The 23,396-nt window shown below is 40.4% G+C and overlaps 1 protein-coding gene across 2 annotated transcripts; it reads left to right on the top strand.

Annotated features, from left to right (window-relative positions):
- The first annotated feature begins 806 nt into the window (after window positions 1–806).
- Window positions 807–20,307, top strand: LOC308094363 (uncharacterized protein). Of its 2 annotated transcripts, XM_080440970.1 has the most exons (9): window positions 807–1,237; window positions 2,114–2,253; window positions 5,921–6,104; window positions 8,372–8,589; window positions 12,631–12,846; window positions 14,407–14,670; window positions 17,181–17,300; window positions 17,850–18,068; window positions 19,164–20,307. In XM_080440970.1, exons 1-9 carry the CDS (start codon window positions 847–849, stop codon window positions 19,482–19,484), a joined length of 2,073 nt encoding a protein of 690 aa, XP_080297096.1. In that variant the 5' UTR covers window positions 807–846; the 3' UTR covers window positions 19,485–20,307. The 2 variants fall into 2 exon arrangements, with proteins under 2 accessions (XP_080297096.1, XP_080297097.1); XM_080440971.1 differs by lacking the exons at window positions 807–1,237; window positions 2,114–2,253 and adding an exon at window positions 3,644–3,782.
- The last annotated feature ends 3,089 nt before the right edge of the window (window positions 20,308–23,396 follow it).

Raw genomic sequence — 23,396 nt, 5'->3', positions numbered from 1 at the left:
ACTTTAGCCCTATTTTATACATAGGCTATTTGAAAATAGCAGATCTACAAGCTCACAACGCGTCATGATCCGATGCGTTGTGAGCTTATATATCTGCTATTTTCAAACATTTTAGTACTTTTACTTTTGGTACTTTAAGTACATTTTGATACTTTAGTACTTTTATTCAAGTACATTTTTTATTCTGGACTTTTGCTTGTAACAGAGTGTTTCTATATTGCAGTATTGATACTTTTACTTAAGTAAAGAATTTGAGTACTTTTTCCACCACTGCTCTCACAAAACACTACCGGTGTGGCGTGAGGATATTGATCTGTGACCTGTCTGTTCAGAAAGGCCTTTAAATACCTGTGTCACTTATGCCATCATCACTTCATCTCTGCCTCCCTCTAGGGGCTACATTGAGTAAATGTACTTAGTTACTTTACACTATTGACTAAACATGAGTTATGGGAACCCGTGGGCGGGGCGAGCAGCACTTGCTGCTCTCGATTGGTCGAGCTGAGGTGACGACACCGTGAGGAGGAGCTCCCGCAACACAACACCGCCATTTTTAAAACTCCCCCCATAGTAACCTCGCTTCACCGGCTTTCTGTGGGGAAGCCTGGTTTCTATTGTGAATCAACCAGTGTGGTCCGGTCTAAAGCCCGCCTACTGTATCCGGTCATTTGAACGCCCGCATACATGACAGAAGCGTTTCCGTATCCGGTATAGACCCGGACCGGATCAGCAACTTTGCAAACTAAGCAACTTGATCCCAGTCTACTCCCATAGGACCCATACTATAGCGACGCGCACGCACAGTCGCACACAGAAAAACAACCTGGAAAAGCACGCAGAAACACGATGACGGACGACACCACAAATTGGTCAAATAACGACGTCCAGGCTCTTATTTGTGTCTGGGGAGAAGGAACCATCCAGAAGGAGCTGGAAGGGTCCATTCGAAATGGAAAGGTTTATACAAAAATCGCCATTCGTCTGTCCACGTTGGGCGTCGAGCGCACAGGCAAACAGTGCCGTGAAAAAATACAGAAAATGAAGCAGGACTACAAGAAAACAAAAGACAGTAGCAATAAAAGCGGTGCCAAAAACCGGAAAACGTCCAAATGGTTTGATGCGCTGGACGCTATTCTAGGCCCTCGCCCGGTGTATGCAGGTTCCAGTAATGTGATGGAATCTGCAACGGCATTCCTGCAGGCGATAGCCAACGACACCCCCATCGACATGCTACAAGGTGGTAGGTCCAAAGCATTTCAAATGGACAGTAGTTATGTTGTATTATTTAGGTGAATTGACGTCAATTAGGTAACACTTTACTTAAAGTTTGCGTCTAATGCATTATAATCACATTTATAATGCACTTATAAGGCATTAACACTTGTTATAGATGTTTTAATTAACAACTTATTACAACAAGGGTTGTGAAGTATTATACCTTATAATAATATAATGTATAAGTGCTGGTCATAATGCATTATAAACTCAGTGGAACAGCACATTATAACTACCAAGTAACACTTTACTTAAAGGTCGGGTGTATAATGCATTATAATCACATTTATAATGCATTATAATGCATCATAATGCATTACAATGCACGTATTATGCTACATAACACTTGTTATAAATGTTTATAAGTATGCGTAACACCTTCTAACAAAGACACTTTATAACTAACTAAGTTAAGGTAGCTATAATGTGCTATTCTACTGAGCTTATAATGCATTATGGCCAGCACTTATAATACCTTAGTTGTATGATTATAAACATTTTATAACGAGTGTTGTAATGCCTTATAAGTGCATTATAATGCCTTATAATTGTGATTATAATGCATTATAGATGCGACCTTTTAAGTCAAGTGTTACTACTACTCCGACATTTTACTAAAGTAGCAAAATACCACACTATAGAAATACTCTGTTATAAGTTAAAGGCCTGTGTTAAGAGTTACTGTTACTTGAGTAAAAGTACAAAAGCATTGGCATCATAATATACTAAAATAGTATAGATCTACAAGCTCAGCTGCATTTATATAAAGAGCGCTGATTTTTTTGTAGGCCACATTTTCCCTGCTGGTTTACATTTTACACTGTTTTCGTTTTGACAGACACTCACTCAAGCACATCTTCAAGACCTGCAAGTCCACTGCCTGCTAGTTCTACTTCTAACCCCTCTTCTCCTATTGATGGAGAGACGAGCAGCAGCGGTGGAGACACAACAGGATCAGCTACCCCTGAAGTGGTTAATGTATGTTTTGCAGTGGTGGAAAAAGTACTCAACATTTTTACTTAAGTAAAAGTATCAATACTGCAATGTAGAAATACTCTGTTACAAGTAAAAGTCCGGAATTCAAAATTTACTTGAGTAAAAGTACAAAAGTATTGGTATAATTTTTTTTTTAAAGTACCCATTATGCAGAATGTCCCATTTCACAAGTTTTCCCAATAAAATCTTTTGAAAATAGCAGATCTACAAGCTCACAATGCGTCGCGACGCGTTGTGAGCTTGTAGATCTGCTATTTTCAAAAGGCCTATATATATATATGGCTGAAGTTATGTATGTTTTGTAATAATAATCAAAATCTACAAAGTAACTAGTAACTAAAGTCTTCAAATAATTGTAGTGGAGTAAAAGTATAATATTGGCCTCTGAGATGTAGTGAAGTAGAAGTAAAAGTACAGAAAACTGGAAATACTCCAGTAAAGCAAAAAAAAAACTCAAAACTGTACTTATGTACAGTACTTGAGTAAATGTACTTAGTTACTTTACACCACTGATGTTTTGTAATAATAATCCAAATCTATAAAGTAACTACTAAAGTTTTCAACTAATTGTAGTGGAGTAAACGTACGATATTTGTCTCTGAGATGTAGTGGAGTAGAAGTAAAGTACTGGCAATTGGAAATACTCAAGTAAAGTGTAAAATACCTCAAAATTGTACTCAAGAACAGTACTTGAGTAAATGTACTTAGTTACTTTACACCTCTGGTTAGGACCAATTATATGAAGATAGGTGTTTTAAAATGAATGAGGTCGTCCTTTAATTGGTATCATATGCTAAAGTTTGCTTCTATTTCATTGCTTTGTTTTTAACCGTTTTCTAACTAATCGATAGAAAAAAAGTAATCGTTTGGGTGAACTATCCCTTTAAATCGCTGCGATTTTTTGGCGCGCGGCACCGTCATGCGGCGAAGTGTAAATCCTTCTTAACCCGGAAGTGAAGGGTGGTGTAGTCAGCATTGCCATGTCCGCTTATTATAAGCGAATTTTGGCCTGTCTTTTTTTAGGCTTGTTTCTAAACAAGTGTTGTCTCGTATTTGGGCTTGTTTCCAAAAAAATATATAATTTTCATTTAAATGTTCATGTCATGGACCCCCAAATGAATATGTATTTGATTATATTTCAAGATAAAAAGAATCACAGATGTATTGCAGAAAAATAGCTGAAAAATAGTAGATCTACAAGCTCACACCGTGTTGCGTTCTAAGCTTGTAGATCTGCTATTTTCAAATAGCCGAAGTATAATAGTACTATATAGGTTTAAAGTGCTCATGTGGCCTTATAGTTGCTTCTTTTGGGCTTGTTTTCCCAGACCCATGGTTGCTTATTTCTCTCTCTAAATCTGGCAACAGTGGCTGCGTGGCTAACGTTAGCACGCTAAAGAAGCAGATGATGAATCCTCTGTGAATTCTTCTCATTATTAGTATGAGTTATTGTTAATAACAGTAGAGGAACCAAAGGGAACAACATGATGGAGACACGGTCGCATCTGCAGGTGAATAAGATTGTTGTCATGTTTTAATGTTTGTTTAGTTTGACTGTTTGACTGTTCACAGGACTGTAAACAGTGCGAGATACTTCTAATGCACCATGTACCACGTTACAGACAGGGTTTTGTCTTAGTAGGACAGACAGGCAGACAGACCGATTTTTCTCTGTTGGACAGACCGACAGACAGGCAGTTTTGTCTCTGTAGTACAGACAGACAGACAGACAGACAGTTTTGTCTCTGTAGTACAGACAGACAGACAGACAGACAGTTTTGTCTCTGTAGTACAGACAGACAGTTTTGTCTCTGTAGTACAGACAGACAGTTTTGTCTCTGTAGGACAGACAGACAGTTTTGTCTCTGTAGGACAGACAGACAGACAGACAGACAGTTTTGTCTCTGTAGTACAGACAGACAGACAGACAGACAGACAGTTTTGTCTCTGTAGTACAGACAGACAGACAGACAGACAGTTTTGTCTCTGTAGTACAGACAGACAGTTTTGTCTCTGTAGTACAGACAGACAGACAGACAGACAGTTTTGTCTCTGTAGTACAGACAGACAGTTTTGTCTCTGTAGTACAGACAGACAGTTTTGTCTCTGTAGGACAGACAGACAGTTTTGTCTCTGTAGGACAGACAGACAGACAGACAGACAGTTTTGTCTCTGTAGTACAGACAGACAGTTTTGTCTCTGTAGTACAGACAGACAGACAGACAGACAAATGGACAGACAGTTCTTTTCTCTGACAGACAGACAGTTAGTTTTTTCTCTGTAGGACAGACAGACAGTTATTTTCTCAGACAGACAGACAGACAGACAGACAAATGGACAGACAGTTATTTTCTCTGACACAGACAGTTTTTTTCTCTGTAGGACAGACAGTTATTTTCACAGACAGACAGACAGACAGACCTCTCCAGAACGTACATCACTGCCAAAAGAAAAACTGTCTCCCATCTAGACCGAGATCCTATAGATCAGTGACAACCAACCAATAGTAAACAGTACAAAGGATCAGATCCTAGATCAGTGCTACAGGCTTCATGAGCGATGTGGTCAACATATAAATATCACAGTATCTCTGTCCAAATACCTGAACATGGACTGTTGGACTGGACATGTTATGGCTACAGTTAGAAATCTAAATGCCCAGGAGGCACTGATTGCAACACATTCACTGCATTTATTATTTGCAATGTGTTATTCTTTAACCAATTAAGACCTGAGGCCGATTAAAAGAATGTTTTCTAAATCCTAACGCTTTAGAAAAAATATATATATATTAAAAGATTTGCACACATTTTCACAATTTTACAAAAATAGCAGATCTACAAGCTTGTAGCGCGGCACTCGGTGCCGCGCTATAAGCTTGTATATCTGCTATTTTTGAATAGCCTAAAGAAATCAAAAAATGACACAGATGCGGTCCCGGTCTTAATGGGTTAAAAGTTGCCTCATCATCCATTCATAGCATCATTACACTAGCCTAATAACAGCTTTATTCTTTATTTGTATTTCTCTTACACAAATCCAGTATTTCTTTAAAACATTTTTTTTTTACAATACTGTGTTTTCTCTTATCCTCTTTTCAACACGGTAGCAAATGACAAACTCTTTTAAAAAATCTATTCTCTTACAAAGATCCTGTATTTTCTACTTTTTCTTTGTCAGCCAGATTGCGCCCTCTGCTGTTTGCATTGCATTTTCTTTTTAATTAAATAGATTTAAACTCTCACCAGTTTGAATCGATTTTAAACGATTACGATAAATCGTTACTTGCCTAGTTAATTGTTTAAGAAACCGTGAGTGGGGCTCCATTCACACTGATTGACAAATCGCATAATAGGACTTGGCCTTTCAGGTTTTTTTCAGTCTTGAGATGTTATTTAGCTTTAACCCATTGAGGCCTGAGGTTCCGGTTCTGCGAAATGTCTTCTAACGGTTTTCTGAAAAAAATGTTTCTATATTAGTGGTTTTCAAACTTTTTCATGTCAAGGACCCCCAAAATGATATGAATTTGGCCGCGGACCCCCATCTCAAAATATTTTGTTGCCTTTTTTTAGCTCAAATGAAAAAGTGACACAGATGCCAGGTCTTAATGGGTTAATCCTGATGGGTGTATTCTTTTTTAAACCACCAGGGCTCGGTCCAGATCAAATCAGAACCAGACTGGGACCCGGAGTTCCTGCAGTCCTCCAGCAGGGCTCGGTCCAGATCAAAATCAGAACCAGACTGGGACCCGGAGTTCCTGCCACCCCAACAGCTGTCAGTCAGACTGACTGACTGCAGGAAGCTGCTAGGCAACCAGGACTGGCTGTTTGTGTGTAAGTCATCATAGTTTTAAGTTATATTTCAATACTTACAAAAAACCTGCTTACCCGTTAAATCCGGGAACACATCTGTCATTTTAGAATTCTTTGGATATTTCTTTAAAAAATCCTGAAAATGTGTACAAATCTTTGAATATTTATATATATACATATATATATATATTTTTTTTTTTAAGCGAACTTTTTTTTAACTCAAATCTTTGCTTCTTGGGGGGTCCCTGGAACTAAATATTTTGAGATGGTGGTCCGCGGCCAAATACATATCATTTTGGGTGGTCCTTGACATGAAAAAGTTTGAGAAGTTTGAGGAAATAATTGATAGAAATACCCAAATATTAGGAAAATGTGAGGAAATAATTGATAGAAATACCCAAATATTAGGAAAATGTGAGGAAATAATTGATAGAAATACCCAAATATTAGGAAAATCTATATACACAAGTATACACTTTTTGGATTATTTTTTATTTTTTTTATAAAACAAATGAAAACATCTAAATTGTTGTTAGATGTATTTTCTTAAGTGCACAACATTGAGTTTCTCAGTTCAGTGAATATTCACATTTACAGATATTCTCTTCAATTGATTGATTTTCTGTTTTTATTGACAAAAAAGCATACACACATAGTCAGATATTTGTTTTGACAGATATGATGACAGGTACAATAATGTCAGCCCAACTTTAACACATCCACCGCCAAGGGCTAATCTCATAATGTACTCACCAGTGCCAAGGTTTTATTGTTGTTTTTTGTTTTTTTCAGGTCGCCATAGGCCCCGTTAAAATCCTTTAGATTGCCCGATCCAATGTTTGTAAACAACGGGCACATGTCCTGGTGTCTACTCGTCGAGACCGCGTGTCAAACGGAGCCGCCATGTTTGAGTTCTGATCGTTTATGTTAACATGGGAAATGCGAGGATGAAAAACTACATGTCCCATTACAGGTTTTACAGAGCTTTTTGTGTACGACTTAGAATGAAGGCAGACGGGAAACAAAAAACGTGATCGCACTTCCGGTCGATTTCGGGTGGTGTTACACTGAAAATGGTCCCCCTGGAAAATTGAAAAAAAAAAAAAATCGAAAAAAAGGAAAAAGCACCACAGCCCGTAGGGCTACGGTCTCGGCGCTTAACAGTTGGATTTAACGGCCCGTAGGACTACGTTCTTGGCGGTTAATGTGTTAATGAGACTGACTGCACAATATCTGCAAGCCTAGTTTTCAATTCAATTACATTTTATTAAAGCCAAATCCCAACAAGTTGTCTCAAGACACTTTTGCATAGACACTTTACAGAGACCCAACATTGTCCCACCCTGACCAAACAATGTTTCGGACAATGGTAACGAAAAAAAAACCCTTAACTGTAAAGGCGGTTACACACCGGCGAATATGCGAATATACGCAAAATTCGGACTTGTTCCGAATAATTAAAAGACGCTTTTTTCGCTCCGCGAAACTGGTGTGGAAGCTTGCATTGACTTTATAAGGTTTAAAAAAAAAACGTAGTATTCGCATGAAAAAAATCCCCCCGGTGTGTAAGGACCTTAAGAATCGTCAGGCAGAACCAGACAGGATCTAGGTTGGGCGGCCATCTGTCTCAACCGTGTCAAAGGGGAAGAGAGAGACGGAGAGAATGAGAGTGTTCAGTTAACAGGGATCTCTCCAGCTTTTTAGTAAACAGAAAATACATTTTCGTTTGGGTTACACATTTCTTCCAATCAGGAGAGAGAACTCAGCGCGCACACACACACTAGGCCTGTCACAATTATTACATAATCGTCTAATCGTAATTATTTGAGATAATAGCAATTATCTTTGCATAATCGTCATAATCGTTCCCATGTTGAAAAATCTTCACACATTTCCGAATATAAAAAAAGCATAAATAGCAGATCTACAAGTTTACAACGCGTCACTTCGTGACACGTTGTAAACTTGTAGATCAGCTTTTTTAAACATGTATAGAATTATTAAATACGTTAATAATTTCTTAGTTATTTAAGTTATTTGTTTATTTTCTAAGTTATTTGTCATATCTGCCCTGTGGAATTTTATATTACTAAGCCTAAATTACGAAGCAAACAGGAATAAAAAATTGTATTCAAATTTTCAATGCCAAACACACAATTAAATAGTTAATTGCAATTATTTGAGTGACAATTAATCAATCAATTACATTTGTAATCGTGACAGCCCTACACACACACACACACACACGCACACACAGTCAGATGTAAATATTTACCGTGTCATTCCAGCGGACCATCCCCAGCTGCGCTCCCGGGTTCGTGTTAAAGAGGAGCCGCGGCCAGTCCGGGGTTTTACGAACAGCGGACGCAAGATGCTCTACTGCCCCGAGTGTTGCCGGGGCTTCTACAAGACCTCCCACCTGGAGGCTCACAGGAGAACGCACCACGGAGAGAAACCCAACCACTGCTGGATCTGTGGAAAGATCTACCCGACACTGTTTAGTCTGGTGAGTACCCTATATACCCTGGGCCCCATTCCAGGTGAAATTTGAACAAACCACTAATTAGGGATTTCGGACTAGGCAAGAGGCGTTTCCCCGCAAAATTCGGTATTCTATGGCACCCCCCTCACCCGCCAAACACCTGAGCTACCCGTTACATTATGCATAGGTGTGGTTTGGGCGTTACAATGATAAAACCAATCACCGTGCCAGAAGCCATTGCCTTTAAGAGAAGACTGCGCTAGCCGTCATCCCGATCCAATATATGCTCTAGCCTATCTACCTGTCTGCACTGTTGCCTGGTCTGATTATTATAAGCCACATTGGGCTTGTTTTCCTTCTTTTTTTTTATTTTATCCAAATACATTTTTATATTAATTTGTAGCCTATTGTGTTCACAATAAGCTTGTCATATTAGTCAGATCCGCGGAATAGTTTATGAAAGCCATTTAAAATATGTATACTATTGGTACACACTGGCTGCTCCCAAATAATTAATTACATCATGTTGCGACAACGCTCCTACGTGGTACACAGACAAACAGTAGCACATGGGTATAATAAATTGGACAGTTTTAGGAAAGGTCTATAGCCTATGTACTCACGTTGGCTGTTATCGTTCTATTTCCACCGTTCTAATGGATTCCAGGGGTGTGTAAACATCTCTGAAGTTGCTCCATAGTTTCCTCTGAAGTGACGCAGTTAAAGTTAACTTACATCCATATTGTCCCCGTTATCTTTCATCATCCACCTTTGTTCAGTAATCCCGAACAGAGCTAAACTTTAAGTTTACATCAATCAAAGCCTCTCAAACCCAGACACATTGCTGCGATGCGTATGTGCGTCGCCTATACCTACCTACCCAAAATAACAGACATACAAGCTATCAACGGCGCTGCATCATGTCGTGTCGACAGCTTACAGATCTGTTATTTTGGACAGCATACAATGAGGCGCGCTCGCGCCACGGAGTAGCCTATCACTAAACCAAAAACATTACATTACGTGGTCAACAACATAGCCTACTAGACATGTAACTTGCTTGGAGCTTTTAATGCAGTGGTTCTCAACCTGTGGGTCGAGACCACAATGGAGCACCCAACGCCTGGCGAGCTTGTAGATCTGCTATTTTCACAATATTTATCAGTGGAACCGAGTCAAACAAAATGGGGGGGTCCCCAGTTCAAATATGGTTATTTTGGGGGGTCATGAACGTAGCGTTTACGCGGGGAATATAATAATAATATAGCAGGCTAATATATATAATATAGGCTATAATATAATATTCACCCGCACGTCCCGCAGCATGGGTTTGATGAGACAGCAGCCAAAATGAAAATCACACTATGATCCGATCATCTTATAAAAAATGTAAGTGCTTAAGATTTTAGCCCAAACCCAACGGGACCCGACCCGGCCCGTCGGCACCGGCTGAGCTGGGTCTACGTTTTTTTTACATCCAAATAAATTCACATATTAATTAATTTGTAGCGTAGGCTATTGTGTTCACAATAAGCAACTTGTCATATTAGTCAGATCCCCAAGAGTATATGAAAGCCATTTAAAATAGTTATATATTCCTACACAGCTGATGCCAAATAATTAATCAACAGGGCAGCGCAACGCTAAAGTAGCCTAGGTCAAATCAATCACTGTCTTGTCATGACGCAGCAGTAGAGAGCCCCCTTTAAAGTTTAAACCATAACATGACATAAATAATGGATCTTCAGAGCTTTCTTCATGTCTTTTTCACCTCAAAGTAAATGTTGGATTACTTCTTCAAATGAAAGCACAGGCAGCGGCCAGAAGGTAACATTGGATGTGATTTTTCCATTGCAAAAATTATTACGGTTATTCTATGAAACATATATTTCATAGAATAACCATAATCATTTTTAAAATGGTTATGGGGAAGTGTATATATTTATATAGCCCTATTTGCTCCAAGCTGTTTTTTAAATAAAATATAGACTGTTAGGGTAGAATGACTCCTGTTCTTAACGAATTACCAAGATTTAATGAGAAATAAGGCTTCTTTAGAAAAATGACTGACGGGCTGGGCTGGGTCTAATTTGTCAATTATTAGTCGAGCCAGGCTGAAATATTTAGGGGATATGAAAGCTCTAGTTAGTAGTTTGAAGTGCTCATGTGCTCTTAGTTGCTTCTTTTTGTTTTCATAGACCTGCGGACTGCGGTTGCTTATTTCTCTCCAAGGCTGGCAACATGGCTCATGGTCCAACGCACAAAGCCATTGTAGTGTCTGTGTGCACTTGACGGGTGATTTTATAAACCAGCGGGTGCTTTTAGAATCCACTATCCCCCCTCCCCAAGCCGTACCCATGTGTGGGTTGAGAATTTCAATGTCGGGGATATAGCAACAACACGCCCACGGGCACACCTCCATGCGCAAATAACGGCGTCGGCATAATGGTGACGGGTAGAGCAGGTGCTAGAATAACCTATTGGGGCGGCGCAGGTCCATTATCCCGATTTAACGGGGATTTTTTTGCCACAGAATGGGCCCCCCTATATCCCCACCCTATGCCCTCTATACCCCACCCTGGAGATCTACCCTCCACTGTTTAGTCTGTTCTTCTTTCTTTTTCCTTTATTTATTGAGGGAAGCCCAGAAAGCTCTCTTTTTAACCCATTAAGACCTGAGGTGATTCTTAACACATTGAGTGCCAAAAACGGTCCGGACCGTTTTTGAGAAAAAATATTAAAGCACCAGGAGATATCATTTTTCGAAGATTTAGACTCCAATCCACTTCCTGGTTAACTTATGACACTTATGAAAAGCCTGTATCTCGGCTCCTGTGTAAAAAAAAATGTATTATGTATTTTTGACTATTTTCGACTATTTTCAACTGGCTGCAACTATGGAACGGATTACCGAATGTTTTTTTTTTTTAATCCCCCGATTGTACGAGACCCCTGTGTGTGTAATGAGGGGATCACCGTGAGGACGGTGATCACTGAAAATATTTTGTGACTACTTGAAAAAGGTTCAAAAATGGTTAAAAATCCAGGCACTGAGTACCCTGTTTTAAAAAAAACCTGGCACACAATGTGTTAAAAATGTTTTCTAAATCCTAACAGTTTTTTGAAAAAAATCAAAAAAAAAATGTTTTCAAGATTTTTCAAAAATAGCAGATCTACAAGCTCATAGCGCGGCACTCGGTGCCGCTCTATGAGCTTGTATATCTGCTATTTTTGAATAGCCAAAGAAATCTAAAGTGACGCAGATCCGTTCCAGGTCTTAATAGGTTAAAGGACGCCCTGATAACAGCATATAAAACACATACATAATGAAAAACAATAACAAACGAATCACATTACAATCGTCACAGATGCAAATAGACATAGTGTTACATGAAACAGGTGCGGGCACTATGTAGTGTGTCCTCAAGAATCACCCTAAATATCTCTTTTGAGACCAATCGCTCCAGTTTCAGAGAGTCCTGAAGTTTGTTCCATTTGTGTGGAGCATAATACACGAAAGCAGTCTTTCCTTGTTCACTGCTCTTAGGTGGACCGGTATATCTAATGTGTGTTTGTGAACGTGTTTTAGAATGTCCAGTAACCTTTTGGGTCTAAAAGCGAGGATGGGTACAAACTTTGGAAGCTTACCCCACAAGGCCTTATATATAAATAAATAAAATACATTTGCTCTCTACCAGTGATGTAAATGAAATAAGTGCATTTACTTAAGTACAATTTTGAGGTATTTGTACTTTACTTGTTTACTTGTTTTTGAAAACTTGTGAAATGGGACATTCTGCTTAACAAGTACCTTTGGTACTTAAGTACATTTTGATGCCGATACTTTTGTACTTTTACTCAAGTACATTTTGGATTCAGGACTTTTACTTGTAACAGAGTTTTTCTAAAACATGCAAGTACTTTTTCCACCACTGCGTATAGATCTATTATAGATCTACCGCATGCCGTTTATGTCGGCACGTACCCCACCCTGTACCCCCCCTGTGAGTACTTCTTCCTCCACTGTCCGTATGTAACGTGACGTTATCTCCGTCTCATCCACAGGTTCAACACCAGAACCTGCATCAACGCTCCGAGCCTTACGCCTGCAACTACTGTCCCAAAACCTTCGCTCTGAAGCGAGACTGGAAGACCCACCATCGGACGCACAGTGGCGCCAAACCCTTCATGTGCTTCTTCTGCGGAGACGGCTTCCTGTCGCAGCAGGAACTGAAGGAGCATGTCCGCTCCCACGATGGAGAGAAGTCCTTCCACTGCGAGGTGTGTTTGCACACAGTTAAAACTATACGCTAAAACCAGTGGTTCTCAAACGTTTTTGTGCCAAGGACCCCCAAATTGATATGTCCCTGGCACAAGGGGGTCCCTGGCACAACATGAGTCAGATTATCCTTATAGCCAGTTGTATGTGTCTTAAAGCACCACAGAGGTGGAGAATAAGATGCCTCTCTCTCTCACTCTCACTCTCTCTCTCTCTCTCTCTCTCACTCACTCACTCACTCACTCACTCACTCACTCACTCACTCACTCACTCACTCACTCACTCACACACTCTCTGTGTGTCTCTCTCACTCTCTGTTACAGCTGGACTGCACAGCATGTTTGGTGCCAATGTTTATCGTTCATCTGTGTGGACGCTCACATAAGTATAGTTAGTTACAGTAGTTATAGTTACAGTTATACCGTTATAGTTATCCTTTAGGCTATGTTCACACGGTCAGCCCAAACCATATTATTTGGCCTTCATGCAGACTGTAATCACATTGTTTATCAGGTCTGGACAGCAGAAAACCACATGGAATCCGGTTTGAACCACATTGCTGAGCCTTGTTCAGACTGCATCGAACCAGTCCCATTCCAATTTGGATAGGAAATCACATTTGGGCATTAGCCTTTATTACATAGGCTCTATTCACAGCATGCAGCCATATTGGAAATATATTGGGCCTCTTCCTTACTTCCTTCACTGGTCTTACCGATTATACTAATGAAGGCTCTGTTCTATTTAGTGTAGCACAGTGGTTCTCAAACTTTTTAATTTCAAGAACCCCCGCAACTCTGAGAGTTAACAAATGGAACCAAATGGACCCGTAAGAGTTACATACCCGTAAGGGGCCATTTGGAACCCCCTCGAGGAACCATGAGGGTCCCTGAACCACACTTTGAGACCCACTGGTGCAGTAGACTGTTTCCAGTGAGCCAACATGCACAATATCAGCACCCTGACTCTGTTTGACCAGAATGGAACAGAGCCTAATTAGCATAATGGGTAATACCAATGATGGAAGGAAGAGGCCCAGGTCTGTCACTCTGAGAGTGTACAAATGGAACCAAATGGACCCTTCTGGGTCCATTTGGTTCCATTTGTACACTCTCAGAGTTATGGTGGTCCTAGACATTTTAAAAGTTTGAGGAACACTTTCATTGTAATTGTATAGCAGACGTGAAGTCCACATGCCAGCTGTGACAGTGTGGGCGGCAGTGGCTCAGGGGTAGAGCGGCCGGATGGGAACCGTGAGGTTCCCAGTTCGATCCCCGGGCTCCCCCACAGTTAGTGTTGAAGTATCCTTGAGCAAGACGCTGAACCCCTAGTTGCTCCCGATGAGCAGGTTGGTGCCTTGCATGGTTTCCTCCGCCATCGGTGTATGAATGTGTGGGTGAATGTAATGCACAATCTATGTAAAGCGCTTTTGGATAAAAACGCTATATAAATGCACCAGTTACCATTTACAGTGTGATAAAAACCGGCCCCGGAAAACGGTTCCAAATGTGATGGAACCGAGTGTGATGCAATCGTTTCCCCCCCCCCCCCCCCCTTAACAGGTGTGCGGCAAGATGTTCTCGTCGTATCAGGGCTGCCGTTTCCACGAGAACACGCACAGGCAGCGCAAGATGCTGCCGTGCTCGAAGTGCGAGAAGGCGTTCGCCAACCCGCAGAGCCTGAAGCTGCACCAGGCCACGCACTCCAACAGGAAACCCTTCAAATGCACCGTGTGCGGCAAGGGCTTCAAGATCCAGGGAGGACTGAAGAGCCACGAGAGAACCCACGTGGAGGAGAAGAACTACCAATGCAACGAGTGTGAGAAGGTATTGTTGCAATTTAGGAATTTAGCAGTGGTGGAAAAAGTACTCAAATGTTTTACTTAAGTAAAAGTATCAATGCTGCAATGTCGAAGTACTGTAACATGTAAAAGTCCCGAATTCAAAATGTACTTGAGTAAAAGTACAAAAGTATTGGGATAAAAATGTACTTAAAGTACCAAAAGTAAAAGTACTAAAATGTTTGAAAATAGCAGATCTACAAGCTCACAACGCGTCGTTGTGAGCTTGATAGGATCATAGGTAAACCGAGAACCTAGCATCAGTCTAAACCAGGGTTGATTTTGACAGCACATTTTGATTTAGTCAGTCTTTTGAATAAAATTTCATTCAGTTTTTGGCGGTGCCTTGATGGTGTCGTAATGGCTGATTTTACACTTGGTTGCATGCTGTAAATAGCCGATCTACAAGCCCACAACGTGGCGCGCTGCGACGCATTGTGAGCTTGTAGATCTGCTATTTTCAGAGCGCAACACCCGAGCGCAAACTAGCATAAAATGACTTGTCTTTTAGTTCTACTGGATCTCTTCTCCACTAGTCCCTCACTAACATTTTAGTCTAGTTTTAATTTGTTGACGAAATTGTCAATATATTTAGTCATAGCTTGGTTTTTATATAGTTTTTATTTAGTTTGTCAGTGAAAAAAAGTAATCGACAAACATTTTTCGTCATAGTTTTAGTCGACGAGATCAACACTGGTCTAAACAGTATAACAAAACATAATAATAATCTGTTCATTGAAGCTATAGAAACCTATAGGATGCCAGGTCAACAAATGAACTAAATAACATGCTATCTACATTACATTTTAACCTTTGCATAAGACTGCATGGTCGTCAAAGCGAGGTCAAGTGCTACTGGCCAAGGTGGAGTTTGAAGAGGTTAGGTCTAACTGTTTGTTCCACAGTTTGGGAGCCAGAAGGGAGAAGATTCTGGGACGTGTGGTAGCGTTGTCCCGGATGTTCTGATATGTTCTGACTCTGAGAAAACAAGTGGCGCCCGCACACTGAAATACAGTTCCTCTTTGCAGTTGTTTATTGGAACAACAATGTTTGGGTCATCATGACACATCTTTTAATACCTAAAGAAAATGTGTAATGATCCAACGTTGTAGCTCTCTGCTGAAACTATTGCCCCCAGCGACCGACTCTGGATAATGTTTGTGAATTGATAGATAAACAACTGAACAAGGCACTGTATTCCAGTGGTTCCTAACTATCCATCATTTAGCTGGGGACCCCCTGGAACTCTCTCAAGGACCTCTGGGAACCAATGATGTAGAAGAGTACGATCATAACACTGTTGACACTGCATGAATATTAAGAGTTTTCTGTTGTAATAAAGTTGAAAAAGCAAATCCAAAACGCATTGCATGGGGCTGGACACAGCTGATCTACCAAGTTCCTGCAGTGCCAGGCTGCACCGCCACCTTCAAACTGCATTTCTAGGACCCTAGTTGACGTCTATAAATTCCTCTCTCAAAATGTAGGCTATTAGCACTAAATTACTGAACAGCATTTACATTGTCTAACAAATACAGTGCATGTTACAACAGACATGTCTGTTAACGACTTTGTTGACGAGAGTGACAGACCTGATGATCTCCTTCCAAAAGTCCTCTTTAGTGTTGATTTCATAGAAGAAAACATTAGACCCATGAATGCAGATTAATGTTATGTGTCTGTTTTCTTCATCCAGACACTCTGTATTTAACAACTTGGTGGATAATGCTGCAACAGGTTGAACTTGTTGTACCTTTCTCATCTATTATACTGTAAAAAAAAATCCACAATGTTTTAAACAAGACTGCCCTTTGAAATATAACTGACAAATGCATGAATCATAGATGACCCGCTTAATCCATTATATTATATACTTCATATTGCATGGTGCTGATTGTTTATGCTCTGCAGCTGTTAGGGTTAAATGGTAAATGGTGCATTTATATAGCGCTTTTATCCAAAGCGCTTTATATAGATTGTGCATTACATTCACACATTAACACACACATTCATACACCGATGGCAGAGGAAACCATGCAAGGCAGCCAAACTGCTGATCGGGAGCAATTAGGGGTTCAGTGTCTTGCTCAAGGACACTTCAACACTAACTCTGGGGGATCGAACTGGGAACCTTTCGGTTCCCATTCGGCCGCTCTACCGGCCACTCTACCCACTGCCGACCCTGGGTTAAACTGAAGTATGAGCTCCCGGCTTGCCGTAGATACTACCGTGAATAACCTAATAAGGGGGAAACAGGCCGTTTGCATTTTATAAAATATGACGTTTTTTAAACTAAAGACTAAGATAGTGCAGGCTACTGTTTCAGGAGTATGCTATCGTTCATTGGCGTGCTGTTTTTGTGATGCTGTTTCTTCTTTTTGACTCCCGGCTATTGTGTAGCTACTCTTAGCCATATCTTACAGTACATCTTACAGTACTTATTTTACTCTATATCTGTCTTTTAACTGCTGTGCTGCCTCTGGCGCCTCTGTCCAGGTGTTCTCCAGCCTGCAGGGCCTGAAGCTCCACAACCGCCTTCACACCGGATCCAAACCATACGAGTGCCAAGACTGTGGAAAAAGATTCACCCAGGCACCTCACCTAAAGTCCCACCAGGTACTAAAGATTCACCCAGTAACCTCACCTCAAAGCCCACCAGCTCAGTGGCCTTGTGGTTAGAGTGTTGGCTCTGAGATGTGGTTGGGGTTCAATTCCCCATCCGGATCATGCCAGGGACTTTACAAATGGGACCCTGTAAGTCCCTGCGATATACTAGCATTTTCAAGTCAGGATACCAATTTGATCCACACAGGATAAGAGAACTCAGACAGGATACAGATTAAACAAGTGAAATTGGAAGTGATGACACAATTAGGTGACAAAATTGGAACTGGAACACTACAACAATTAAGCTGATAAATGCATACTCTCTCCTGATTGGCTGAAATTCTGTCGCCTTCCTAAAAATGTATTTTCTGTTTATGAAAGAGTTGGAGAGACAGGGAGACTCCTGTTACTGAACAAACACTCTATAGCAATCATTACTATTAGAATATAGAGCTTTAACCTTTTTTAGCAAAGAATATCACTTGCCCTACCTTTTTTAAATTTGTTTTAATGTTTATAATTGATAAAATTTGCTCAACTGTTGCCCCCCATCACCAGGTCACCCACACGGGGGAGCGCCCCTTCGTTTGTCTCACATGCGGGAAGAGGTTCACGCAGTCGTCTCACATGAGGTCTCACAACATCCTGTTCCACGTGGGGAAGAAGCCGTTCACGTGTGCAGACTGTGGGAAGAGCTTCACCATCGCTCACTACTTGAAGATGCACCAGAGATCCCACACCAAGGAGAAGTTCTACCAATGTTCCTACTGCCACAAGGTAGAAATGTAATGATTTGAATACTTAGGAGGTGTGTTTTTGTCTATATAATTTTTAATATCGTCAAATCGCTTCACTTAAATCCCTTCTGGGTTCATTTTCTTCAGCAGGGATGTGTGTTTTCAATGAGTCTAACATCCATTAGAAGGACAATATCAGTCACCAGAAGCCGGGACGTGTGTTTTTGCAGGAGTGGACAATGGTTCAAATGCAGGGTTCAAATGGTTGATAAATAAGAACGTTCCTATCACAAAATTTGGCGGCCCCCCTGTAGTAACTCTGAGGATCCCCTAGGGCAGTGGTTCTCAAAACTGGGGGTCCCTAAATTATTTTTTGGGGTGCCCAGACGATAGCTTAATGTGCAACATTGTGTTCTAACTCATCAGTAAACAAACAAACCAACGTACAGTAGTATACAGCAGAGGTCTTCAACGTTTTCAGGCCAAGGACCCCCTAGCTGAGAGAGAGCTGAAGCAGGGACCCCCTCTATATTGTATAAAATCGTGTTTCAGTTTTGCTGCTCTTTTTTCCCTCTACACCTAATAACTCTTTGCCAAAAATAGCCGACCTACAAGCTCACACCGCTGCGAAGCGTTGTGAGCTTGTAGATCTGCTATTTTTGGCTAAAGTTCTCCTCAGAAAAGGGATGCTAGGGTTCAAGTGTTTAATGTAAAAAAGAAAATCCTATTACACAAAGATTTGGCAGACCCCCTGTAGTAACTCTGAGGACCCCCTGTTGAAGACCCCTGGTATACAGGGTATCTGCACGTTTCTAAAGTCACAATTTAAGGACTTTTAAGACCTTTTTTAATACCAAAATTGGCCACATTGTGAAATATTCCGTAAGAAAGAGGAAAACATTGTGAAAATAGCCGATCTACAAGCTCACAACGCCTCGCACTGCGTTGTGAGCTTGTAGTTCGGGGGGGGGGGGGGGGGTCCTCAGTTCAAATATGATTATTTTGGGAGGGTCACGGCCTGAAAAGCTTGGGAAACCCTTGCCCTAGGGGTCCCAGCAGACCCCTCCATCAAAGACCCCCTGATCTATAGTTTTGATTTAACCGTCGCAACCCCCCCCATGCTGTCTTTTTAAAGGACTTCTCCTACCACAACTCCTGGAGGTCTCACGAGAGGATCCACACGGGAGAGAAGCCCTTCGTCTGCCAGGAGTGCGGCGCCCGGTTCATCACGTCGGGCTCGCTGCGCTCGCACGAGAAGGTCAAGCACACGGGAGAGCGCAACTACTACTGCGTGACCTGCGGGGAATTCTTCCTGTCCAACTCCATCCTCCGGACCCACACGATGAAGCACACCGGAGAGAGGCCGCACCAGTGCGACTGCAGCAAGGCCTTCAAGACCAAATCAGAACTCCGGTGCCACCTGAAGAGGTTCGCTGAACACCGCGCTGCTACGTAACACTGTGTGTGTGTGTGTGTGTGTGCGCGTGTGTGTGGACTTGTGTTACTATACTTTGTGAGGACCAGTGGTGGAAAAAGTACTCACTTTTCTTAAGTAAAAGTATCAATACTTGCATTGTAGAAATACTCTGTTACAAGTGAATGTCTGGAATTCAAAATTGACTTGAGTGAAAGTACAAAGGTATTGGTATCAAAATGTACTTTAAGTGGCAAGAGTAAAAGTACTAAAATGTTTGAAAATAGCAGATCTACGCGTTGTGATCTTGTAGATCGACTATTTTCAAATAGCCTAGATATAAAATAGGGCTAAAGTGGTTCATGTATGCTTTATAATGTAATAGTTTATATCTGCAAAGTAACTAAAGTTGTCAAATAATTGTAGTGGAGTAAAAGTAGAATATTTGCTTCTGAGATGTAGTGGAGTAAAAGTATAGACAATTGGAAATACTCCAGAATTGTACTTGTACAATTGAACTCTGACCTTAGGGTTATGGTTAAAAATGGCAAAAAGTGCTAAAAATGGCATTTGTAAAATTACAGTGCTAAAATGTTGATGTCCTCACAAGTATAGTAATACAAACGTGTGTGTGTGCGACTGTGTGCATGTGCACGCGCACAAGAGGTGTGCCCAAAGACGACTGAATACCCGATTCAGTTGCATTATAAATAGGAACTTCCAAAAGAATAACAAATGCTTCAGAAGAGTTGGAAAATATTCAGATTTTCTCACAAGCAGATTGATAAAGTGAATGAGATTATTTTTATTTTGTTTAGAAACGGATGATATATTGTGATCAATGACGACTATCAACGTATTGAGTAATTTTTTTTTATATATATAGAGACTTTTCATTGACTTTTGAACCCTTTTCCCGTTTAATCACCTTTCTCCGTTTAATCACTTACAACCTCATCATCCCTATTTTGGTCATTATAGGCTGAAGCTGATACATGCATTCTCTCTTCTGATTGGCTGGAATTGGCAACCCACCTCCAAAATGTATTTTGCGTTTATTAAAGAGCTGGAGAGACGTGGAGACCCCTGTTACTGAACAAACACTCTATAGCAATGCTTACTATCACAATATAGAGCTTTAACCTTTCAAGTAAAAAAACGCCTTTTAAGTGTTGAAACCTGGCCCGCTTCTGGTTTCTTTTCTAACACAAATATTAATAGTAATCCCACTACACTATGTCTGTCTGTCTGTCTGTCTGTGTGCATGCTGTCTTCAGTAATAAATTCCTGGAGCGTTGCTCCACGTATTCGGACCAATACAGTTGTGTTCATTGAAGGATGGTTAAAGGAACATTACAACACATACCACTCTGTTTCTAGAGGATTCCTTCATTATTATGTTTTGCATTGTATTCCTTTGTTGACCGGAGGCTCCCGGAGTCCCTCCTTCCCCCCCCCCCCTCTACACCAAATCTCTATGCTGAATGTATCTACTATATTTGGCGAATGAGTGTCCCACAATATGGATATTCATGTGATTTAAAGAGTTGATGCAGATTCCACTGCATAAATCACCTTTGTGTAGCATACACTACGTTATGCAGTAAGGGAGCATTTCATCCATTTTCAACCTTGTCATATTATTGGTCCTCACTAATTATTTTGACTTTGTAAAACAGTTCTGTGACATTGTTTTGTACCTGTACTGGAACGTTGGATTTGAACCCACTGTCGATGGATGAGGGTGATGTATTTCTTTTTTATTCAACAAGGTGAATAGTTGTGTGATTTCAGTGATAATGAGCATCAGTGAGGACCAATTTTATGAAGATAAGGTTGAAAACAGGTGAAGTGCTCCTTTTTAATATAGTGCATTGATTAAATGTAATCCAGATAAAGACGACATGACCACTGTGATGAAGCTGCAATCCTTACGTTTTTACATTGGTCGACATGACCGGGAGATTCAAGGAAACTGCATTCAAAGTGGTTGAGCGCCCTCTACTGTCCACTGATGGATATAACGGTACTGCTGTGTGTCTGTTGACGCTCATCAAGTATTCAAAATGACATCCATTTCATAGAGAGTGTTAACCACTTAAACCCCATTATGTTGAGCGGAGTTCCCTCAGGGCTCTATACTAGTAACCTTTTCAGTTTTTGCTCCACATTAAATATCTTCGCTGAAAATAGCGGATCGACAAGCTCACAACGCAACGCAGCACTCTGTATTCTGCAAAGGTTTTTCCCAGAATACGGAGGCTGGGGTTGTATAACCGTTATGATTCTCAACGCGTACAACTAGCAAAAGAATGCAAAAGTTTCATCACTACATACTGAAATATGATATAGCCTCCAATCTAATTTACAGGATTCTTTTTGTTTTTCCAATGTCGAGTAACATGCTGGTTGATACGTGTTTTATCCAATAGAGTATTAACATACTCTACCATACACATTGGTTTAAATCACGTTGCAATAAGTCCCAGATTTGCAGCCTTAATGAATGGACACTTTAATGTACTCGCCGAACTGAGCGGTTTGGCTGTAAATGATGTTGAATTAATCCTGTATATTCTGTTGTTTAAAACACATGAGTGCTGCTGAGGTTGCTGTACCGTACTGTACTAAATACTGTAAATACTGTACCATGTCTTACTGCTAACCAACATGAATAAAACGTATACCAGGCAATGTCTGCTTTTTCATATGAAGCACCCCTAGGTTTGATATGATTTTGATCTCTGGGACCTCAATCTACACTGTAAAATCCTCACTGTTTATTTAAAGGACTAGTACACCCAAAACAGTACTTGTTTTCTATCAATTACACACCCCATGAAGCCTCTTCTTCCAGTGCAGCTACACCCAAATATGTCATGCTGCCTGTACAGTACTTGAGTGAATGTACTTAGTTACTTTACACCACTGGTAGATTGCGTCATCATTGTCTGCTTTAAGTGCTATATTTAGAATGATGAAACATGATATCTAGACGGGTCACACTGACCAGCTACTGGACACGTGTGTGTAACTGTTCACTAAAGGTCTCTGTTTAAATACAGATGAGAAGGAGATAGGATATACTAGGACAGCAACATGGATGCTGAATGCAGGATGCTCATTGGATGAAAACACCCTGTGATTGGTAGGTAAGAATAGATGTGATTATGTCTGCCTTATAGGGAAAGAAAGATGGTATATAAGCACCCAGGAACTACATGGGAGCTGCTTCCATCACCTGCTCTCGTGCTTGCTTAGATTAGACCTAGAACCAGTGGTGGAAAAAGTATTTTTTTTACTTAAGTAAAAGTATCAATACTGCAATGTAGAAATACTATCTGTTACAAGTAAAAGTCTGGCATTCAAAATGTACTTAAAGTGTCAAAAGTAAAAGTACTCATTATGCAGAATGTCCCATTTCAAGTTTTCAAATGTATGCAAATCTTTTGAAAATGGCCCAAATGTATATGGGGCTGAAGTGGGTAATGTATGTTTTGTAATAATAATCCAAATCTACAAAGTAACGAACTAGTAACTAAACTTTTCAAATAATTGTAGTGGAGTAAAAGTATAATATTTTTCTCTGAGATGTAGTGGAGTAGAAGTATTGCAAATTGGAAATACTCCTGTAAAGTAAAAGGAGGCCTACCTTAAAATTGTACTTAAGTACAGTACTTGAGTACATGTACTTACTTTCCACCTCTGCCTAGAACCAATGTTGTAAATGATGTAGCCTACTTTGTGCTGAATAAATACTGAACATGCAGACTGGTCTGTCATCTTTTGCTTAAAGTGCCTTACTCCTCAAGAGATTCCACCACAATCATCATTGTAACATACCTGCATTTACTTAAAGGTAGGGTAAGTGATACATTTTGGTTAAAACAAAGGGTTTTGTATTAAAAGGTTATAGCACTATATTGTGATACTAGTAATCATTGCTATGGAGTG

Source organism: Gymnoscopelus braueri, assembly GCF_963280865.1.
Source record: "Gymnoscopelus braueri genome assembly, chromosome: 10".
NCBI classification, from domain to species: domain Eukaryota; kingdom Metazoa; phylum Chordata; class Actinopteri; order Myctophiformes; family Myctophidae; genus Gymnoscopelus; species Gymnoscopelus braueri.
Note: the sequence above shows the minus strand (reverse complement) of the source record. Positions and strands in the feature narration are given on the sequence as shown.